This window comes from Hyperolius riggenbachi, chromosome 6, assembly GCF_040937935.1.
Source record: "Hyperolius riggenbachi isolate aHypRig1 chromosome 6, aHypRig1.pri, whole genome shotgun sequence".
Classification (NCBI taxonomy): Eukaryota; Metazoa; Chordata; class Amphibia; order Anura; family Hyperoliidae; genus Hyperolius; species Hyperolius riggenbachi.
Window position 1 is genome coordinate 371,990,605 of NC_090651.1, and position 23,316 is coordinate 372,013,920.

A 23,316-nucleotide genomic window follows, 5' to 3' on the forward strand; every position below is an offset into this window, starting at 1 on the left:
TACCTTCTGCTGCCACTCTGCCACCAGCTATTACGTCAAACAATAGCTATATTGGTTGCAAAACCAAAACCAAACAAACCATTAAAAAAAAAAAAAAGGTTTAATTTTTCTGAGGTGCCCGGGTTGAAAACTGTGTTGTCCCAGTTGTGTATTGGACACAATGTGGGCTGCACGACCGCTGTCTGGGACCTCTTGTTGTGTTTATTTACAGCCCTGGTATCACCGCTAGGTACCAGGGCTATTATGTCACGACGAGCTGCCTGCCTCATTGACTGCCTGCTGCCACACACTCATCCTCCTCCTCCTGCTGATGAATTTACCTCCTGCTGTCTTTGTGTTTCCACTGCCAGGGAGCACATACAATGGCGCTTCCAACATGCGTGCGCCCACCAGCTATTTGTTACGCTCAAAAATAGCTGCATTTCTTTAAAAAAAAATTGAAAAGAGAAATACGTGAAGAAGAAGAAGACGATATTGAAAAGGAAGGAGAAGAAGAAGAAGAAGAAGAAGAAGAAGAAGAAGAAGAAGAAGAAGAAGAAGAAGAAGAAGAAGAAGAAGAAGAAGAAGAAGAAGAAGAAGAAGAAGAAGAAGAAGAAGAAGAAGAAGAAGAAGAAGAAGAAGAAGAAGAAGAAGAAGAAGAAGAAGAAGAAGAAGAAGAAGAAGAAGAAGAAGAAGAAGAAGAAGAAGAAGAAGAAGAAGAAGAAGAAGTATATACAGTAACACTACTGAACAAAATTAAGGACACAACTTCTCTTTCCACATTTTTTTTTAAAGGAACATCCCCACATAATCACTTGCTGTTGTTACTTGGAAAAAAAGAGGTTTCTTGCATCATTCACCCTCAAAACAAGTGTTGGAAGCTATTTAAGGCCAATTCGAATAGTCAGCTCGAATAGTTAGCTCGAATACCGACTCGAATAGTGAGCTCGAAGTCCGAGGTCGAATCGAATAGTAAAAATTATTCGACTCGAATATTCGAATGACCTCGAATAATTTACTATTCGAATTCGACCAAACTCGAATTTTAAAAAGGGGTATTTGAGCACCACTAATACTAGAGATGTTATATGTCATACAGGGGATGTACAAGTAACGCCAAATTGTTCTCACAGGACTGTTTTACACTGATACCCTAGCATGCCTTTTATGTTTCTGTGATCTGCTGATGCTCGACAGGAGATGTATAAATAATGCCAATGTCCCCCACACCATTGCTTGCACCGCGCAATTTTCCGATGTCCCGTCCCAAACGCCAACCCTCCCAGCGCACCACCTACACCAAGGCAGAGCTCCAGGAATGGGAGCCCAAGGCCCAAGTTTTGCCCCTGTGGGACACAGTCTGGTCCCACATCAAGAAGTTGGTCCGCGGGAGCAACCACCGGCCTAGGGGGAGGAGGGCAGGCGCACAAGCAAGACTCAAAAGAAAGGGGCTGAGGTTAGCCTTACCGCCCATCCTGCTAGCAAACGTTCGCTCCCTCCCAAACAAGCTGGATGAGCTGCTTCTGCTACTTGACAGAAAGCCTTCGCTAGGGTCCAACTCCCCAGTCCTCTGCTTCACCGAGACCTGGCTAAACGATAACATCCCGGACAACTCCCTCAACCTACCAGGCTTCAATCTTTTCCGCGCAGACCGCGACCACTGTCTCTCAGGGAAAAGTAAGGGCGGTGGAATCTGTTTTTACATTAACGCCACGTGGTGCTCCAACACAACCATCCTGCACAAATGCTGCTCCCCAGATGTCGAGCTTCTACTTATCAACTGCAGGCCTCAGTACTCACCCAGGGAGTTCACCTCATATGTCCTCGCAGGTGTCTACATCCCCCCAGATGCGGACGTCAGAAACGCCCTGCGCACACTCAGTGACACCATCTCGCTGTGGGAGACAACTCTCCCGGACTCCCTCTTCATCATCCTAGGTGATTTCAACAGAGCAAACCTTCTCCAGGAACTTCCTCGATACAAACAACACATCACCTGCCCCACCAGGAACCAAAACACCCTGGACCACTGTTACACAGTCCTCAAAGACGCGTACAAGGCTAATCGCCGAGCTGCACTTGGTAACTCTGACCACTGCCTAATCCACCTGATCCCCACTTACAGGAGGCACCTTGAAACCTCAAAGGCAATCGTCAGGTCTGTTAAGAAGTGGACAGAGGAGGCCAAGGAACAACTTCAAGCCTGCTTCGACAGCACGGACTGGTCAGCCCTGGAGGCTCCCTGCCTAGACGAATGGACAGAGAACATCACCGCTTATATCAGCTTCTGTGAGGAGACATGCATCCCAACGAAGACCGTCAAAATCTTCCCAAACGATAAACCCTGGTTCAACGGCAGGCTGCGGAGACTCCGGAGAATCAAGGAGGAAGCACACAAATCCGGATCCCCAGAGGAGTTCAGGGTGGCCAGGAACACCTTAAACCGTGAGCTGAAGGTGGCAAAGAGAGACTACTCTAATAAGCTGAGTCTGAACCTTCAGTCTAACAACCCACGGGACGTCTGGAAAGGCCTCAGAGCAGCCACTAACTTCAAGCCCCCTCCTCAACACATACTTCCTAGCTTTGCGCTAGCTGAAGAGCTCAACAAATTCTATTGCAGGTTTGAGAAACAACCCACCCATCCGGTGGACCTAGCACTCACCTCTTCTCCAAGGGAGTCTCCTCCCACTTCATCTCCCCACGCTGCTAGTGCCCCCCTGGCACTGAGGATAGTCCAGGAGGCGGATGTCTTACGACACCTCCAGAAGCTCAACACCAGGAAAGCTTCAGGCCCGGACGGCATATCTCCAACTTGCCTGAAGACATGTGCAAGCCAGCTAGCCCCGATCCTCACCTCCATCTTCAGCAAATCCCTGACGCTAGGCAAGGTCCCCTCCTGCTTCAAAAAATCAGACATCATCCCAGTCCCCAAGAAACCAGGAGCCACTGATCTAAATAACTACAGACCTGTTGCTCTAACTCCAATCATCATGAAGACCTTTGAAAGACTGGTTCTCACCTATCTGAAGGGACACACAGCCACCTTAATGGATCCCCTGCAATTCGCTTACAGGGCCAACCGGTCCGTGGAGGATGCCATTAATATCAGTCTAGCACACATCATGGCTCATCTGGACAAATCCAACACCTATGCCAGAATCCTGCTCCTGGACTTCAGTTCCGCTTTTAACACCATCTGTCCAAACATTCTGCATGACAACCTGGCACGACTTGGTGTGGACCTCTCTCTCTGCACCTGGATCAAGGACTTCCTCACCAACAGGACACAACTAGTGAGAATCGGCGGCTGCTCCTCTGGAGTCAGATCTACCAACACGGGGGCCCCGCAAGGGTGTGTGCTGTCCCCAATTCTTTTTTCCCTGTACACAAACAGCTGCACATCATCCACTGACTCTGTCAAGGTCATCAAGTTTGCGGATGATACCACCATCCTAGGTCTCATTGGAGAAGAAGGGGAGTTTGTATATCGTAGCGAGATTGAGCGGATCCTCAGGTGGTGCACGGACAACAGACTGGTACTAAACGCAGCAAAAACAGTTGAACTGATTGTGGACTTCAGAAGGAATGCCCCATCTCCCCATCCAGTCTACATTGATGGCACTGAGGTCTCCAGAGTACGCAGCGCACGGTTCCTTGGCACCACCATCACTGAGAACTTAAGGTGGGATGTGAATACCTCCGTAACTCAAAAAAAAGCCCAGCAGAGACTGTTCTTCTTAAGGCAGGTGAGGAAGTTTGGAATGTCGCGGGAGCTAATGACTAGCTTCTACACGGCCACCATTGAGTCTGTCCTCTGCTCCTCCATCATTGTCTGGTACTCGGGGGCAAATACAAAGGACAAGCACAAACTTCAGAGGGTAATCAGCACCGCTGAGAAGATCATCGGGTCACCTCTGCCTCCCCTGGACCTCCTCCACACATCCAGAATGAGGTCCAGGGCCAACAGGATTACCGACGACCAATCCCACCCTGGCAGTGACTTCTTCGACCCCCTGCCCTCAGGCCGCCGCTACAGGACCATCCCCACCAAAACCACGAGGCACAGGAACACCTTCTTCCCCCAGGCAGTTCTCATACTCAACGAATGAGAGCATGCGTGCATGCCTGTAGTCCTCACTGTCCCACTGTTCCAATCGTATCACGCTACTCTGGCACAATGGGGCTGTTCAGCCACACTATGCTTTGTTACTGTTACTATCAATGTTGTTGTTATATTGTCGCTGTTAACTGTTGTATTACTATGTTGTATTCCTATACTGTTGTTGCAATACTGTTGCATTCCTATGTAGCTACTACTGATGCTGTTAACACGCACTACCATCCATGTCTGCCATGTGTCCACAAATAATTCCGGGTGCGGAACCTGTCGCACTTGGCGAATAAAGCTGATTCTGATTCTGATTCTGATTCTGATTACTCCTCACATTCCCTGGTCCATACTGTGCAGTCACATGACACACATCACACCCCTATTACTCCTCACATTCCCTGGTCCATACTGTGCAGTCACATGACACGCATCACACCCCTATTGCTCCTCACATTCCCTGGTCTGTACTGTGCAGTCACATGACACACATCACACCCCTATTACTCCTCACATTCCCTGGTCCATACTGTGCAGTCACATGACACACATCACACCCCTATTACTCCTCACATTCCCTGGTCCATACTGTGCAGTCACATGACACACATCACACCCCTATTACTCCTCACATTCCCTGGTCCATACTGTGCAGTCACATGACACACATCACACCCCTATTACTCCTCACATTCCCTGGTCCATACTGTGCAGTCACATGACACACATCACACCCCTATTACTCCTCACATTCCCTGGTCCATACTGTGCAGTCACATGACACACATAACACATCTCTATTACTCCTCACATTCCCTGGTCCATACTGTGCAGTCACATGACACACATCGCACCCCTATTACTCCTCACATTCCCTGGTCCATACTGTGCAGTCACATGACACACATCACACCCCTATTACTCCTCACATTCCATGGTCCATACTGTGCAGTCACATGACACACATCACACCCCTATTACTCCTCACATTCCCTGGTCCATACTGTGCAGTCACATGACACACATCGCACCCCTATTACTCCTCACATTCCCTGGTCCATACTGTGCAGTCACATGACACACATCACACCCCTATTACTTCTCACATTCCCTGGTCCACACTTTGCAGTCACATGGCACACCTCACACCCCTATTACTCTTCACATTCCCTGGTCCATACTGTGCAGTCACATGACACACATTACACATCCTAGACAGAAGAATAGACGGAGAGAGATATCTCGGAAGTGAACTTACCAAAGGCAGAAGTCTCTTGAATGACAAAAATAAAGCATTGGATGAGGACTGGGAGAGAAAGAAAGATACCAAAAAGAGGTATTAGAAAAACAAATAAACAAAAGACATGAAATGAACAGGGTAGTATGCACATCACTTTCAGAGCCATGATGATCAATGAAAAAAAAAAAAAAAAAACACTGCTAATTTTCTTTTACTGGCAATATATTATATCATCAAAGTTAAGTGTTGTATTTAGTTAAAGTGAACTTTAACTGTAGAAAAATAAAGACTTTAACTTACCTGGGGCTTCTACCAGCTCCCTGCAGCCACCCTGTGCCCGTGCCGTGACAACGCGGTCATCCGGTCCCCTGCAGCGACCTTCTGTCACTGGGATGCGGGGTCCTGGTCCACACGCCTCATAACCGCGCTGCAATGGACAGGATCACTCTGTGCACAGAAGAAGCCGACCTGGAACCCGACCTGGCGAGGTCGGCATCTACAGCGGAGGAGACCAGGAGCCACGGGAGATGCGGCAAGGGCACAGGACGGCTGCCAGGGGCTGGAGGAAGCCCCAGGTAATTTGATTTTTGTTTTTTGTTTTGCCTGGATGTATCCTTTAAAGCAAACATGTTAATACTCTACACAATCCTTTACCAATTTACCGACAGTAGTGTTTATTTATAAACGGCTAGTTAAATTGAGAGTTTTCACTTATTTTTATAGGACGTTATTCACAATGTTATATTGTAATTCTATTCAAATAACCACTACCAAAAGAACTGTAAGAAAACTTGTTTGTGGTGGGTGAGCCCAAATCCAGCCAATAAAATCGTTTAGCTGCCTTTCTTTTCCTGGGGACTGGACTAGTAAGAAAACTTCTTTTTGGTGGATGGGCCAATGGCCTCTTGCACACTGCAAGCGATTTAGATTCAGATTCCGCTTTTTAATCAGTTTTTACTTCCGATTTGCTCCCTGCACACTGCAAATCGGAATCTGAATCTGATGCAAAAACTGATTAAAAAGCGGAATCTGAATCGGAATCGCTTGCAGTGTGCAAGAGGCCTAAATCCAGCCAATACAATCTTCTAGCTGCCTTTTCTTTTAAACCAAATTGGGAAGTGGCTTCTAGGTTTGATTGGTTCAGTTTCTATCAATTCCTGTTTATGTTTGAAAAATTCTACTAATATGCTAATTAGTGTTACCCTGGGGACAGAAATGAAGGCAAGGAAATCTGTGATTATTCAAATTTGCTAATATCCACTGCAGACCATCAAGGAATTGGTAATTATAATGGTAATGCAAATGTAATGGAAATTGCATGGATTTGGATTGGCCTAATTTCTAGCTACATACTATTTGCATATAAGCATGTAAGAATCTCATTAACCATCTCTAATGCCAATCTGTACCTGCTGGGTGGGGCTAATGAGTATTTTACAAGGTTTTAAGTTGTATTATCTTATATGAATGATGCAGTCTTTCACACAGTCTTAAGGCTCATACACACATCAGACTATACTCTTTGGAAAATGAACGATCACAGACCAATCTTACCACCATTCATGTAGTATGAGAGCCATACTCTACACAGTCTTTTCTATGGAGCTGAACTCCACATCAGAAAAAAATCTTTGCAAGATGCTGCACACACAGATGCTGTACAGACACAAAAGATCAGTATCTGCAAAAGATCTGTTCCTGCCAAAAATCCATTCCTGCAAATTGCAATGATAGTCTATGAGATCTGCAGATCATCATACACACATGATTTAACTGACATTCATCTGCAGATCAAGCAATCATCCGCAGATCTGAAAATCCATCCTGGTGGATCTGATCTGCAGATAAAGGACAGTTAAATCATGTGTGTATGATGATCTGCACATCTCATAGACTATCATTGCAATTTGCAGGAATGGATTTTTGGCAGGAACAGATCTTTTGCAGCTACAGATCTTTTGAGTGTGTGCAGCATGTTTGTGTGCAGCATCTTGTAAAGATTTTTTTCTGATGTGGAGTTCAGCTCCATAGAACAGACTGTGAAGGTATGGCTCCAGTGCAGTTTCTAGGCTAAAATGCACCCAGGGCGAGGGTGTAAAAATTGCGCCCCCCCCCCCCCCTAGGTTAGATAGGTAGGTGCCTCTCAGTATAGGTTAGATTAGGTAGGTGCCCCCTAGTATAGGCTAGATTAGACAGGTGCCCCCCAGAATAGGTTAGATAAGGTAGCTGCCCCCCAGTATAGGTTAGATAAGGTAGCTGCCCCCCCAGTATAGGTTAGGTAGGTGCCCCCCAGTATAGGTTAGGTAGGTGCCCCCCAGTATAGGTTAGATAGGTAGCTGCCCCCCAGTATAGGTTAGATTAGGTAGCTGCCCCCCAGTGTAGGTTAGATAGGTAGCTGCCCCCCAGCGTAGGTTAGATTAGGTAGGTGCCCCCCAGTGTAGGTTAGATAGGTAACTGCCCCCCAGCGTAGGTTAGATTAGGTAGCTGCCCCCAGTATAGGTTAGATAGGTAGCTGCCCCCCAGCGTAGGTTAGATTAGGTAGCTGCCCCCAGTATAGGTTAGATAGGTAGCTGCCCCCCAGTGTAGGTTAGATTAGGTAGGTGCCCCCCAGTGTAGGTTAGATAGGTAGGTGCCCCCCAGCGTAGGTTAGATTAGCAGCTGCCCCCCAGCGTAGGTTAGATTAGGTAGGTGCCCCCAGAATAGGTTAGATAGGTAGATGCCCCCAATAATGGAGGGGGGAGCCGCAGGGAGGGCAGCCCGACCTCTCCCTCCCTCTCCTCTCCCGGGCGCCCTCCGTGCTCCCCCCTCAGATGCAGAGTTCGTGAGCAGCAGGGAAGCGCTGTTTACAACTCACCGGCTGCCTGGCTCCAAGCGCTGCTCTCTCGCCGCTGGTCTCCTCTCTCTCTCTGTATACATACTGATACACGCTGCTTCCGGCTACAGGAAGCAGCGTGTATCAGTATGTATACAGAGAGAGAGAGGAGACCAGCGGCGAGAGAGCAGCGCTTGGAGCCAGGCAGCCGGTGAGTTGTAAACAGCGCTTCCCTGCTGCTCACGAACTCTGCATCTGAGGGGGGAGCACGGAGGGCGCCCGGGAGAGGAGAGGGAGGGAGAGGTCGGGCTGCCCTCCCTGCGGCTCCCCCCTCCATTATAGCGCCCCCCTCCCAACAGCGCCCCGGGCGGCGGCACGCTCCGCACGGGGCAAGAAACGGGGCTGTATGGCTCTCATACTACATGGAAGGGGGTAAAATTGGTCTATGATCTTTCATTTTCCAAAGACTATGGTCTGATGTGTGTATGCACCTTTGGTGTCCCAGAGCTAAAATACATGAGCTGTTGACTTTTTTAAAAAAATTTATTGCCTGCAGTCAGAAGTAGTGTTGGGCGAACAGTGTTCGCCACTGTTCGGGTTCTGCAGAACATCACCCTGTTCGGGTGATGTTCGAGTTCGGCCGAACACCTGACGGTGCTCGGCCAAACCGTTCGGCCATATGGCCGAACTAAGAGCGCATGGCCGAACGTTCCCCGAACGTTCGGCTAGCGCTGTGATTGGCCGAACGGGTCACGTGGTTCGGACCCGAACGCGCTCTGATTGGCCGAACTGTCACGTGGTTCGGGTAAATAAATACCCGAACCACGTCATATCTCCGCCATTTGTCTGTGGGTTTAGCTTTGGGTAGGCAGGCAGGGTAGTTCGCGCTCCAGCCACGCTAGCCAGGGTCCCCCCCAGTCATTGTGTGTCACTGCTGGGAACAGTAATACACCGCTCGTTCAGCCACACTATATAGCATTCTGTGTACTGTTCTGTGTCTGCTGGGAACAGTGGTACACCGCTCGTTCAGCCACACTATATAGCATTCTGTGTACTGTTCTGTGTCTGCTGGGAACAGTAGTACACCGCTCGTTCAGCCACACTATATAGCATTCTGTGTACTGTTCTGTGTTTGCTGGGAACAGTAGTACACCGCTCGTTCAGCCACACTATATAGCATTCTGTGTACTGTTCTGTGTCTGCTGGGAACAGTAGTACACCGCTCGTTCAGCCACACTATATAGCATTCTGTGTACTGTTCTGTGTCTGCTGGGAACAGTGGTACACCGCTCGTTCAGCCACACTATATAGCATTCTGTGTACTGTTCTGTGTCTGCTGGGAACAGTGGTACACCGCTCGTTCAGCCACACTATATAGCATTCTGTGTACTGTTTTGTGTCTGCTGGGAACAGTAGTACACCGCTCGTTCAGCCACACTATATAGCATTCTGTGTACTGTTCTGTGTCTGCTGGGAACAGTAGTACACCGCTCGTTCAGCCACACTATATAGCATTCTGTGTACTGTTCTGTGTCTGCTGGGAACAGTAGTACACCGCTCGTTCAGCCACACTATATAGCATTCTGTGTACTGTTCTGTGTCTGCTGGGAACAGTGGTACACCGCTCGTTCAGCCACACTATATAGCATTCTGTGTACTGTTCTGTGTCTGCTGGGAACAGTAGTACACCGCTCGTTCAGCCACACTATATAGCATTCTGTGTACTGTTCTGTGTCTGCTGGGAACAGTAGTACACCGCTCGTTCAGCCACACTATATAGCATTGTTTACTGACACTATATAGCAGACTATATAGCATTGTGTGTACACCGCTCAGCCAGACTATATACCATTGTTTACTGCCACTCTGATTCTGCTGGGAACAGTAGTACACCGCTCGCTCAGCCAGACTATATACCATTGTTTACTGACACTATATAGCAGACTATATAGCATTGTGTGTACACCGCTCAGCCAGACTATATACCATTGTTTACTGACACTCTGTGTACACCGCTCAGCCAGACTATATACCATTGTTTACTGCCACTCTGATTCTGCTGGGAACAGTAGTACACCGCTCGCTCAGCCAGACTATATACCATTGTTTACTGACACTATATAGCAGACTATATAGCATTGTGTGTACACCGCTCAGCCAGACTATATACCATTGTTTACTGACACTCTGTGTACACCGCTCAGCCAGACTATATACCATTGTTTACTGCCACTCTGATTCTGCTGGGAACAGTAGTACACCGCTCGCTCAGCCAGACTATATACCATTGTTTACTGACACTATATAGCAGACTATATAGCATTGTGTGTACACCGCTCAGCCAGACTATATACCATTGTTTACTGACACTCTGTGTACACCGCTCAGCCAGACTATATACCATTGTTTACTGCCACTCTGATTCTGCTGGGAACAGTAGTACACCGCTCGCTCAGCCAGACTATATACCATTGTTTACTGACACTCTGTGTACACCGCTCAGCCAGACTATATACCATTGTTTACTGCCACTCTGATTCTGCTGGGAACAGTAGTACACCGCTCGCTCAGCCAGACTATATAGCATTGTGTTTACTGCCACTCTGTGTACACCGCTCAGCCACACTATATAGCATTGCGTACTCTGCCAGTCAGTGTGTATATTGCTGGGATCAGTAATACTCCACTCACCGTCAACCACTATATGAGCTCAACATGAGTTCCCCAGAGACCTCCGCTGTGAGCAGCACTCCCAACAACAGCAACAGCCAACGCCCCACGCAAGCTATAACATCCACCCCAGCAGCCAGTGGTCAGCAGCAGCCCTCCCCGGAGGAGAACGTTGTGTCCATCAGTCCGTCGCCAGAGCGATTAATGAGGGCTGCCATTGAGGAGATGATGGGGCCTGATGTGGAGGAGGAGGTCTGGCTCAGGCCAGCATCCCAAGTTAATGTTGAGGACGATGAGGGGTCTGTGTCTGGGGATGTTGGGGTGGCAGAGGTGGTGGGTGGGTCAGACTCAGGAGAAGAGTTGTATGATGAGGATGATGATCGGGACCATCTGTATGTGCCTCAGAGTCCGACCCCGGAAAACATGTTGTATCGTGTGTTTAGGTACTAAAATCTGCGTTCCCTCCCAGTAGTGTTGGGCGAACAGTGTTTGCCACTGTTCGGGTTCTGCAGAACATCACCCTGTTCGGGGTGACTATATAGCAGACTATATAGCATTGTGTTTAATGCCACTCTGTGTACACGGCTCAGCCACACTATATAGCATTGTGTTTACTTCCACTCTGTGTCTGCTGGGAACAGTAGTACACCGCTCACCCGCCACTGTATAGCATTGTGCTCTGTGTCACTGCTGACAATAGTGGTACACCGCTCACCCACCACTGTATAGCATTTCTGTACTGCCACTGTACTGCTGCCAGTCAGCGTGTACTTTAAGGATAAGTGAAATGAGGAAGAAATCCGGTGAAAGAGGGAGGGGCAAGGGAAGAGGTGTTTCCCCTGACGGTTCACGTACAGGCCACAGGGGAGCACCCAAGAAAACCCACTCAATACTGCCCATGTTGTCCAGGACAACAACCCTCACAGATCCAAAAGAACAGGACCAGATAATTACTTGGATGACCTCTCAAGCGTCCAGCAGTGGGTTAAGCAGCACCAGCACATCACGCACGAGGTCCGAGTCCTCAGCCAGTTAAAGTCTGGGCTTTCTTTGAAGACTGCACTGAGGATGTTACCATGGCGATTTGCAAGGTGTGCAAGACCCGCCTGAGCAGGGGGAAAAGTATTAACAACCTCTCCACCACCAGCATGAGCCGCCACATTCTATCCAAACATCCCACTCTGTGGGCAAACGCGGCAGGACAGGGTACCACCAGCAACACTGCCTCCCTTGGGTTCACCAGACTCACCACCAGACCCGCCTCAGCAGCAGCAGTAGCCCAGCCATTGCGTGGTTCACAACATTCACAAACATCAGACGATGCTGACACTGTCACTTTCCGGACTAGTGCTCTTGAGGTCTCCCAGTGTTCATCAAACACAACAACCAACAGCCCTTCGGTGTGCAGCGCTACGGTTGAGTTGTCTGTCTCTGAGATGTTTGAGCACAAGAGGAAATTGCCAGCAAATGACCCCCGGGCCGTGGCAGTAACAGCCAGCCAGCATAGCCAAGCTTCTGGCCTGCGAAATGCTGCCATATCGAGTGGTGGAGACAAACAGCTTCAAGGGCATGATGTCAGTGGCCATCCCACGTTACGTGGTTCCCAGCCGCTACCACTTTGCGCGCTCTGCAGTGCCTGAGTTGCATGAGCACGTGGTCAGCTAAATAACCCGAAGCTTGAAGAATGCCGTTGCCTGCAAGGTTCACCTCACCACTGACACCTGGACGAGTGCGTTCGGCCAGGGTCGATACATCTCCCTTACCGCGCACTGGGTGAACCTTGTGGAGCCTGGCAGCGATTCCTCACCTGCTACGGCGCGGGTGTTGCCCACGCCGCAAACAGCTGCACCGCCGTCCCTCCCACTGGATAACAACAGCAGCACCTACCTCTCTGACTCCTTCTCCTCCAACGCATCTCAAAGCTGTACCTCATCCGGAAACGCTAACCCAGCACCAGCAGCAGTAGGATCGTGGAAGCAGTGCAGCACAGCTGTTGGCATGCGTCAGCAAGCGTTGCTGAAGCTGATCTGCCTTGGGGATAAGCAGCACACAGGGGAGGAAATTTGGAGGGGAATAAAGGAACAGACGGATTTGTGGCTGGCACCGCTGGACCTGAAACCGGGCATGAAGCTAGACACCTGGCACGAACTGGCAATGTACGCAATAGAGGTGCTGGCTTGCCCGGCAGCCAGCGTTATGTCGGAACGCTGTTTCAGTGCTGCCGGAGGCATCATCACAGATCGGCGTATCCGCCTCTCCACAGAAAATGCAGACCGTCTGACTCAAATTAAAATGAATCAATCCTGGATTGGAAAGTAAACGACTACGCAACACTCCTGGACCCCAACCAAGTAACATGACCGATGAACATCTGGGATGGTTTAGCGTTTCCGGTCCCTGTTTATTGAACCTCTCATCTGTATTACATTTATGACTGCATGGCGGCAAAAAGCATTGCTGCTATATCCGCACGCTTTTTGTCCTCATGCAAGGCCTGGGTTGTTGTGTCTCACAAAGCGTGGCCTTCTCCTCCTGCGCCTCCTCCTGTTCCATCACGTGTGCTGCTGCTGCTGCTGCTGCTGCTGCTGCTGGGTTACCGTTGCCGGTCCCTGTTTATGGAACCTCTTATCTTTATTACATTTATGACTACATGGCGGTACAAAGCATGCTATCCGCACGCTTTTTGTCCTCATGCAAGGCCTGGGTTGTTGTGTCTCACAAAGCGTGGCCTTCTCCTCCTGCGCCTCCTCCTGTTCCATCACGTGTGCTGCTGCTGCTGCTGCTGCTGGGTTAGCGTTGCCGCGTGGTCCCTGTTTATTGAACCTCTTATCTTTATTACATTTATGACTACATGGCGGTACAAAGCATGCTATCCGCACGCTTTTTGTCCTCATGCAAGGCCTGGGTTGTTGTGTCTCACAAAGCGTGGCCTTCTCCTCCTGCGCCTCCTCCTGTTCCATCACGTGTGCTGCTGCTGGGTTAGCGTTGCCGCGTGGTCCCTGTTTATTGAACCACTTATCTTTATTACATTTATGACTGCATGGTGGTACAAAGCATGCTATCCGCACGCTTCTTGTCCTCATGCAAGGCCTGGGTTGTTGTGTCTCAAAGCGTGGCCTTCTCCTCCTGCGCCACCCTCCTCCTGTTCCATCACGTGTGCTGCTGCTGGGTTAGCATTACCGGTCCCTTTTCCTGGAACCTCTTATATGTATTACATTTATGACTGCATGCCGACAAAAAGCATGTTACCTGTGCAAAGAAAACAGACATTTCCCGCATTTAAAAGACAGTTTTCCCTTTGAAACTTTAAAATCGATTTTCTCAAAAACTATAAGCTCTTTTTGCTAAATTTTTTTTTCCTCTTGTACCCACTCCCAAGGTGCACATACCCTGTAAATTTGGGGTATGTAGCATGTAAGGAGGCTTTACAAACCACAAAAGTTCGGGTCCCCATTGACTTCCATTATGTTCGGAGTTCGGGTCGAACACCCGAACATCGCGGCCATGTTCGGCCTGTTCGGCCCGAACCCGAACATCTAGATGTTCGCCCAACACTAGTCAGAAGCTGTTCTGTGCAGGACAGAGTTTTATGGCTGTAATTCATTATCAGTGAGAGTTAAACTATAGTCTGACTAGGTCCCAACTGAAGAGAAACTGTCACTTGCATACTTCAATGTTTAACTCTTTCAGGCAGCAAAAGAAGAAAAGAAACCCAACATATTTATTTGTGTACTGTAACATCATGTCACGTGTTACCTCGGATACAATGTTGCTTGCACACTTTCGCTAAACTCATTTTTGCATTTGGATTGAAAATGCAATTTTCGATTTTGAGAAGATATTTGCAAAAAAACTAAATCTTTCTTCCGATGTGAAAATTCATGGAAAATGTGAAAAATGTATAATTTTGCAGTGAAAACCACAAAAATAGTTTATTTTAGAGCGAAGAATGTGAAATATCACAAACGTATTGCAAAATGTTTTTTGATGGCATTTTTGCTCGAAGGTCGAATTTTTACATTATTTTTGAGAAAATGAATGTGAAAAGAATATCGGCATTTTCGCTCATCACTGCTCAGGTACACTTTAAAGGCCTTGTTCACATCTCAAATCGAAATCGATGACACCAGGGATTGTCGATTTTTTGAAAAAAATTTCCCCGCTCTCAGCACTTACCTGCGCGCTTCGATTTTGTATAAAGCGCTTTTCTAAGCGCTTTTGCAGAGCGATTCTGTTTTTTTCACTTCCTGACGTCAGTCAGGAAGTGAACTCTTTCACCCGGCGCTTTTAGGCCGATTTTGCAAATTGCCAGTGCTTAAAAAAAGTTGAAAACGCCCTCTAGTGTGAAGAAGCCCTAAGAAAAGCTGCCCATCACTAAAAAAAATAAAAATGTTTGCATCCATCGGGTATACAGTTATGGCGTTTTATTTAGTTTATCTCTGTTATTGATTTTACAGAGGTTAACCAGTCTTATTACTCACTTGCTTGTAGCAGCATGAAGTTCCCAAAAGTCCAAGGCATGGTTTGGCCTAAACACAAATTTTGGATTAATTTTTTGAGGAAGAAAAAAGGATATTTGCAAAATCTCAGTCAATCAAATCAAAAGAAAGCAGTGCAATAATTAAAGTAAAAAAAAACAAAATATTATAAGAACGTTATATAAGATTAGACCATTTAAAATTACCTGAAGTGAGAGGGATATGGAGGTTACATATCCATTTCCTCTTAAACAATGCAGATGTCCTGGCTGCCCTGCTGATCCTCTGCTTCTAATACTTTTAGCCATAGCCCCTGAACATGCATGCAGATCAGGTGCTCTGACTGTGACATGCTTGTTTCTGGTGTTATCAGGGCCGGATTTAGGCCTAGGCCACTTAGGCCATGGCCTAGGGCACCACAGGAGCAAGGGCACCAAAGCAGCAGGCTAAACTGGGGCAGCATTTGCAAGCTTGCAAATGCTGCAATACAGGGAGATCAGGCGAGCATGATCTGTGCATGTTTGCATTGTGGCCGGCGGCTGTGGACTTTGGCAGCATTGGAGACGGAAAGGAAGAGGAAGCTCCTGCACTGGAGACGAGCGGAGAAATGAGTGACACAGATGGTTGCTGCGGTGTGAAGGTGAGCTGGCTACCCATATCATGAAAGGGGGGGGAATGAGGGATTAAGTGAGTCATGTGGCTACATATACTGGAGGGAAAGGGGGAGGAGTCATCTGGCTACATATACTAGAGGGAAGGGGAGGGATCATCTGGCTACCTATACTGGAGGAAAAGGGGGGAGGGGTCATCTCGCTACCTATACTAAAGGGGGCCAGCTGATGACAGTGGCCTTGGGGGGTAAAGAGTACAAATCCGGCCCTGGGTGTTATTCAGAAACGACTGCAGCCAAATAGATCAGCAGTACAGCCTGGTAACTGGTATTGTTTAAAAGGAAATAAATATAAGAAAATCATTTCTACTCCTGCAAAGGCCCGCTCATGGACAATCAATGCAATGGGGCAGATTCCTCAAACCTAATGTGCTAAAAGAAGTGCGTTATATTGCCTTACGCGCGTAAATAAATGACTGGCACTTACTTGCACCCAACGCATGCTATGTGTGGTACTGGCAGCCTAGTGTACGCTCCTTAGCAATGGCCGTTTATTTGAACTGCCACACAATAGTGACTATCGCCACCGCCATACCTTACTAGCGCGGCCGCTACTACTACGTTAATTAGGCTTGATTAATCTGCCCCATTATGACAAGATTAAAGCGGACCCAAACCAAACATTTTTTTAATTCAAAATATTTAGCTGCACCACTCTGACACATACAAAGATAAATAAACGCTCCTTCAAGCCTATGAGCATTTCAGTGCATGCTTTTCACCCTTCTCTTTTCATAACTAGGGTTATACAGGTGGCAGCCATTATTTCTGAGCTTAGTAGGAGGTTTTAGATCATGGGTGTGTTTGTCATCAGCTACCCTCCCTCACAGGGGTGTCGTCTATGTGAAATCTCACACAAGCTGAGATCACCTCCCCTGTGACATCATCAGTAGCAGCCTGTGTTTTGTTTTTGTTTTTAATCTCCTTCACCAGTTTGCCGGAAAAATCCCGGCAATTTGAAAGAAAGGGAGGGGTTTCTCCAATAAATGTAAAATATTTTATATTTGTCATCATGCAGCTGAAAAAAGGCTGCAATTTATCATTCTAATTTAGAAAATAGATTTTATTTCTGAAATCTTGTATTTTTAATTTGGGTCCACTTTAAACAAACCACAGAAAGTAATAACCTACTTTAATAAATCATCATATTATACTCAATCATGCACTATACAATTTGTCATAGATCAGATAAACAATCAATTTCTCCCTGACAATCAGTGGTGGGACGAAATTTCGCCTATGCAAAATTTTGCATCAAAATTCACAATTACGCATTGTAATCTTAATGCGAAATTTCAGAGAGTAATTAATTTCGCATGTAGAAGTAATAATTCATCATTTCGCGTATTTTTTTGCGTAATTTCGGGAAATTTTGTGCTGACTTTTGTGGTTAATAGCACTCGTACTTGCAACCAAAATTGCTGCATATGTTAAGGAGAATGGTGGGTACAAGAACATTTTTACTTAAAAAAAGACCTTGTAGTTTTTGAGAAAATCAATGTAAAGAAAAATGTGTTTTCAACTGTCATTTTTCAGAGTGTTAAAAATTATTTTTTTCTTTGCATTTTTAGAATCACTTTTCTCAAAAACGACGTCTTTTTGGAAAATTCTTTTTTTTACTTGTCTACTATTCTCCTTAACATATGTAGCAATTTTGGTGTCAATAGCATATATGGCAGCTTTGCTATTCACTGCTCAACTCAGCATGAAACTATGCAAAAATTACCAAAATTTTATGCAAAATTCCGAATGACTATACGAAATCAATTGAATTTACAAATCGTAATAAGGTATAGGCAGGGGCGTAACTAGAAATCACTGGGCCCCCTTGCAAAACTTTGGTAGGGGCCCCCTCCCACTATGGGGGCTGGGTGATGTACACAAGACCCTGCTGCACACTGAATGGGGACTGTCTACAAATCTTTGTCTGCAAAACTTTTTATGATTACTTATCAGTGGCTGAACAGATGCAGTCATTAGAACAATTGTGCAGAGAGCAGAACATTTTTCTCTTCATGCCCCTAGTTGTCAGTCTCTCAAGACGGGGCCCCCTGTGGCTTCCGGGCCCCCCTGCAGCTGCATCCCTTGCAGGGTCTATTGTTACGCCCCTGGGTATAGGCATAATTGCAAAAATTTACGCAGAATTTTGTGTAATCGTAATTAGCTGATTACGATCATCTGACAATGATCATTTACGTGTTCTGTCTTCTCATACCTGGAGATACTGGACAAGATTTCAGCAGAAAGTATGTACAATATCGCAGCTGCAGCCACTAACTTTGCACTGATGGGGGTCTGGAGTACCTGTCATTCTTCCAGTGGCAGATAAAAAATAAACAGGAGAGAAGCCGGAGCCCCTTATTGTGTAGTATGTAAAGAAATGTAGAAAGCAAAGTAAAGAAATAGGCACTCCCTCCGAGCATTTTCAAGCCTTTACCTTGAGACACCTTTACCTTGTTTTATTGACCCGAGGAAGCGGGTGGATATCTGCGAAACGAGTTGTCCGACGTCTTTGGGTAAATTATTTTATGAGGTTTATATCAGTCCTTGTCTTGGGATATGTTTTACTCGTCTTTTAAACTGTTTTCATTTTAATATTATTATTGTATTATAATTATTTAGTACTTACATAGCGCCAACATCTTACGTAGCATATATATTGTCTTGTCACTAACTGTCCCTCAGAGGGGCTCACAATCTAATGCCTACAATAGCCATATGTCTATATCATGTAGTGTACGTATCGTAGTCTAGGGACGATTTAGGGAGAAACCAATTAACTTATCTGTATGTTTTTGGGATGTGGGAGGAAACTGGAGTGCCCAGAGGAAACCAACTCAAACACAGGGAGAACATACAAACTCCTTCCAGATGTTGACCTGGCTGGGATTCGAACCAGGGACCCAGCGTTGCAAGGCGAGAGCGCTAACCACTACGCCACTGTGCTGGGGAGAAAGGGCAGAGCATCTTAAACAGGAACTCCAGTGAAAATAATGTAATAGAAAAAAGTACTTCATTTTCACAATAATTATGTATAAATGATTTAGTCAGTGTTTGCCCATTGTAAAATCTTTTAAATCCCTGATTTACATTCTGACATTTATTACATGGTGACATCTTTACTGTTGGCAGGTGATGTACTGTAGTTGCTGCATGCTTTTTGGCAGTTGGAAACAGCTGTAAACAGCTATTTCCCACAATGCAACAAGGTTCACAGACAGGAAACTGCCAGGAGTACCATGTTCCTCAGAGTTTCTTTTGGGAGGGGTTTCACCACAATATCAGTCATACAGCGCCCCCTGATGGTCTGTTTGTGAAAAGGAATAGATTTCTCACATGTAATCTATGAATCCAAATACAAACATCTCATAGTGTAAACCTGTTCCAGAATAAAGTTTGTAAACCAGCATCATGTAAACTCATGGGAATCATAGCTTTAAATAAACCACTTCGGGACCAGCACCCTCTGCCCCCTTAAGGACGAGAGGGTGCTGGTCCAGTAATCTGCTGCTTCCCGACTAATCGCCGCAAGTTACCGTCGCTCCCTCCGGTCACGCCTCTCTGTCCCCGCCGCAGGCTGCTCTCTCTGCTGTCGCTATGACGGCAGAGCACTGTGCGCCGGTCAGGAGCCTCTTTCATTGGCTCCTGACCCTGTCACTCCATGTAAGCCAATAGGAACGGCTCCTGCCCGGCTCACAGTGCTCTGCCATCATAGAGGCGGCAGGGCAGCACATTACGGCGGGTACACAGCGGCGGGGTCGGGCGGGGGCGCATGGTCAATGGGACGTAGAGCTTAAGTCCGGTCAGAACCGCAGCGCCCCCTGCCCGACGTAGATTCATACTGCGGTGGTCCGCAGGTAGTTAAATAAGCAACACATAACTTACCTGCACAAAACAAAGCAATAATAATAAGAAGACATAGTAAACCATTCCTAGACAATGAACCATAACACAAAAATAGCAAATCACGAAGAAATACGGCACAACACAGTAGAAGAAGCCTTGAACTTATCCTACCTGTTTCTTTGTGAGTTTATCAATGGGGAACCTTGAGCTGTGGCTGCTGCCTGATGAAGGAGCGCAGAGCTATTTATATGTGCTGGATGAAAGGACACACCAAGGAAACAGGTGGGATGTCTCAGTCATCTCAGCAGCGTTACACAATCACTTTTCTTATTTATTGGTTTCTTATCCTATTAGCATAATATACTGGATCTTCCTGGAAAGAACAGGTGCCGTGTAAATATAGCATGGGTGTAGGACTTGATAATGATAGACTACACTGGTTGCAGTGGGAAACTTCAAACTTATTGAAAGTGGCCCTGAACTCTTACACAGGACACAAGGTAAACAAAGAGAAATGCACCATGTGTGTTTTTAGAGAGAAAAGCCTGACTAATTCCCCTTCATCTTTATGTAGCCACAAGTGTAAACTGATCTCTCAGCACAGAAATTCGGTAGTCCTTGGCACTGACACAGCTAATATGAAAGCACAGGGGCCCATATGCAATTAACTTTTTCTCCTCAGTTTTCTCCTAGGGACCTAGGAGATATTTTCACATCTCAAAAATAAAATTCTGTTCAGCCCACCAGCAAGCGTGAAAATACTCAGAATTGTCTGTACTTTTTCACTAACTTTCGGTATTTTTTCAGTTACATAGGGCTGAAAAGTTATTTTAAACAGAAGATAAAAAATGATCTCCTAGGAAAAAACGTAGGTGAAAAAGTGAATTGCATATGGGCCCGGGTGTTAAGATTGCATTCACAGTTATGGGACGTTATATTTGCACGTTATAAAGTCTTATAATGCAGCTTACCGCACTGCAATGCTAATCCTATGGACCATTCACAGTGCGATGTTAAAGTCGCGTTAAAAATGTTGCGTTACTGCTTGCAGTGCGTTACCTCAACGCAGACACATTGCGACTTTAGTCCTCTTTCACAGTAGGACATTGCGTTTCATTGCGACGTTAAGATCGCACAGCGTGGCCCTAATGCAACGCATATAGGGCCTGATTCACTAACTGGTGCTAACCTAGTTAGCACGCCTAAAGGCTTTAGGCGTGCTAACTAGGATGCTAATAGTTAGCATGCACCAAGCTCAATTAGATGGAGCACAAAACTTTGCGCGTGCACAGCCCGACGAAAACGGCGCACCCGATGCGCCTATAACACCGCATTGGATGCGCCTTAAACGTCACACCCATGCGACGTTTCAGGCGCATCCAATGCGCCGTTATAGGCGAATCGGGTGCGCCGTTTTCGCATGCCCCGGGCTTTGCACGTGCAAAGTTTTGCGTGCGATACTTTGCGCAGGAGCGCTAATTAGCACGCGCAAAGTATGTTTGGGCGTGATAAGGGGCTTTTCACAAGCGTGCTAACAGCACCGCTTTGTGAATCAAGCCCAAAGACTTTAACTTAGACGTTATTGTGCGTTCTTTAACACTGCGTTAAGTGTTATGACGTCTTTTGTTATGCGCCTCTTGGTGCGCCGTTTTCGTCGTAAAGTGATGGCTATAAATTAAAAATTTAGAGGCTAATAGCAAAGTCCCCCATACATGCTATTGCTACCAAAATTCCTACTTATGTTAAGCAGAATAGTGGGTATAAGTCACAAAAAGAATTTTTCAAAAAGTCCTTGTGGTTTTTGAGAAACTCGATTTTCAAAAATGCAAAGAGAAATAGGTTTTAAACTGTCCTTTTTTCTAAGTTTAAAAACTCTTTTTTTACTTGCACTTTTAAAATCGGCTTTCTCAAAAACCACAAGGTCTTTTTGCAAAATTCTTTTTTGTGACTTATACCCACTATTCTGCTTAACATAAGTAGCAATTTTGGTAGCAATAGCATTGTATGGGGACTTTGCTATTCACTGCTAAAGTCAGCAAGAAATAATTTTATGCGAAATTACGAATGACTACACGAAATCAATTGAAATTGCAAATCGTAATTACGTATAAGCGGAATTGCGAAAATGTACGCGAAATTTTGCGAAATCGTAATTTGTTGATTACGATAATCACTAACTAGGACTAGCTCATGGATGCACTTAACTACCTTGCTGGTCCAATTCCCGCCGGCAAGGGGGCAGCGCAGCACTTTTTATTTATTTTTTATTTTTTTCGAATCATAGCGAGCCCAGGGCTCGCTACATGATAGCCGCTGAGCGGCGGCATCCCCCCACCCACTCCGCCTCCGGCGATCAGGGTAAGCAGGAAATCCCGTTCAGAACGGGATTTCCTGCGGGGCTTTACCGGTCACTATGGCGACGGGGCGGGATGACGTCACCGACGTCATGGACGTCGGGACGTCAGAGGGAATCCCGATCCACCCCTCAGCGCTGCCTGGCACTGATTGGCCAGGCTGCGCAGGGGTCTGGGGGGGCGGCGTGGCGGGTAGCGGCGAATCAGCGGGTAGCGGCGGCGATCGCGTACCACACGCAGCTAGCAAAGTGCTATCTGCGTGTAGGAAAAAAAAATTATGCAAATCGGCCCAGCGGGGCCTGAGAAATCCTCCTGCGCAGGTTACCCCGAGCTGAGCTCGGGATAACCGGCAAGGAGGTTAATGGACTTAATGTAGCTTCACATTCGTGCTTTGCTGAGATAAGAATATTGCTCATGTACACACCTGTATGCGTGAATTTGCCAAAATAGAGGACCTTGAGGCATCTGGGGTCCACTTTGAGATATCTGCCAGGTTGTGAGAATGTTGAACAGCCAGGTGCAGCCATTCATTCAGGCAGCTGTTGCCAAAGAACGGTGTGTGTGGTAACCCCTAACGCCCACAAATGATGTACCATAAATTATGTATTTTTTTTTCTCACAAAAAAATTTTATTGAGAAAATTGTAGTAAAAATACAAACATTACAACTTTTGTAAAGAAAAGCACATACAAAATATTGGAAACATAGAAACAGCATAGCCCTGGTGCAGCAATAAGCCTCGTTGTAGAGGCCAGAACTAGAGGCAAATCGAGTGAGTGTTGGCAGCCAAAGGCGGAAACAGTAAATTCGGGCGCCTGAGGCTAGTGGACAAATCGGGCGCCGCCATTCACTCCTACAATAAATATCGTTTAATGGGCGCCCGATAGGAAAAAAGGGCGCCGGAGAAAAATAACGTTTTAAAAGCGGCGCCCGGAGACTTAATGTTTTATTACTGCTTCTCATGATTACACATTATTTAATGATTTATACATTTTTAAATATTATTTTAAAACGAAAAACAGTACAATATTTTTTTTTAAAACATTATTTTTAAACGAAAAACAGTACATTTTTTCTTTTTTTTTTTTTTTACATTATTTTTAAACGAAAAACAGTACAATATTTTTTTTAAAACATTATTTTTAAACGAAAAACAGTA

At 46.3% G+C, this 23,316-nt stretch overlaps 1 protein-coding gene across 1 annotated transcript in view; it reads right to left on the reverse strand.

Moving 5' to 3' along the window:
• Positions 1–20,073, reverse strand: part of LOC137523064 (zonadhesin-like) — a 40,106-nt gene extending 20,033 nt beyond the window's left edge. The window contains exons 1-3 of the mRNA XM_068243259.1: positions 19,975–20,073; positions 15,291–15,338; positions 5,346–5,393 (exon numbers count right to left, since the gene is read on the reverse strand). Coding sequence (XP_068099360.1) covers positions 5,346–5,393; positions 15,291–15,330 — 88 coding nt within the window. The 5' untranslated portion in view covers positions 15,331–15,338; positions 19,975–20,073. The remainder of the gene's footprint in view (positions 1–5,345; positions 5,394–15,290; positions 15,339–19,974) is intronic.
• Positions 20,074–23,316: the final 3,243 nt, after the last annotated feature.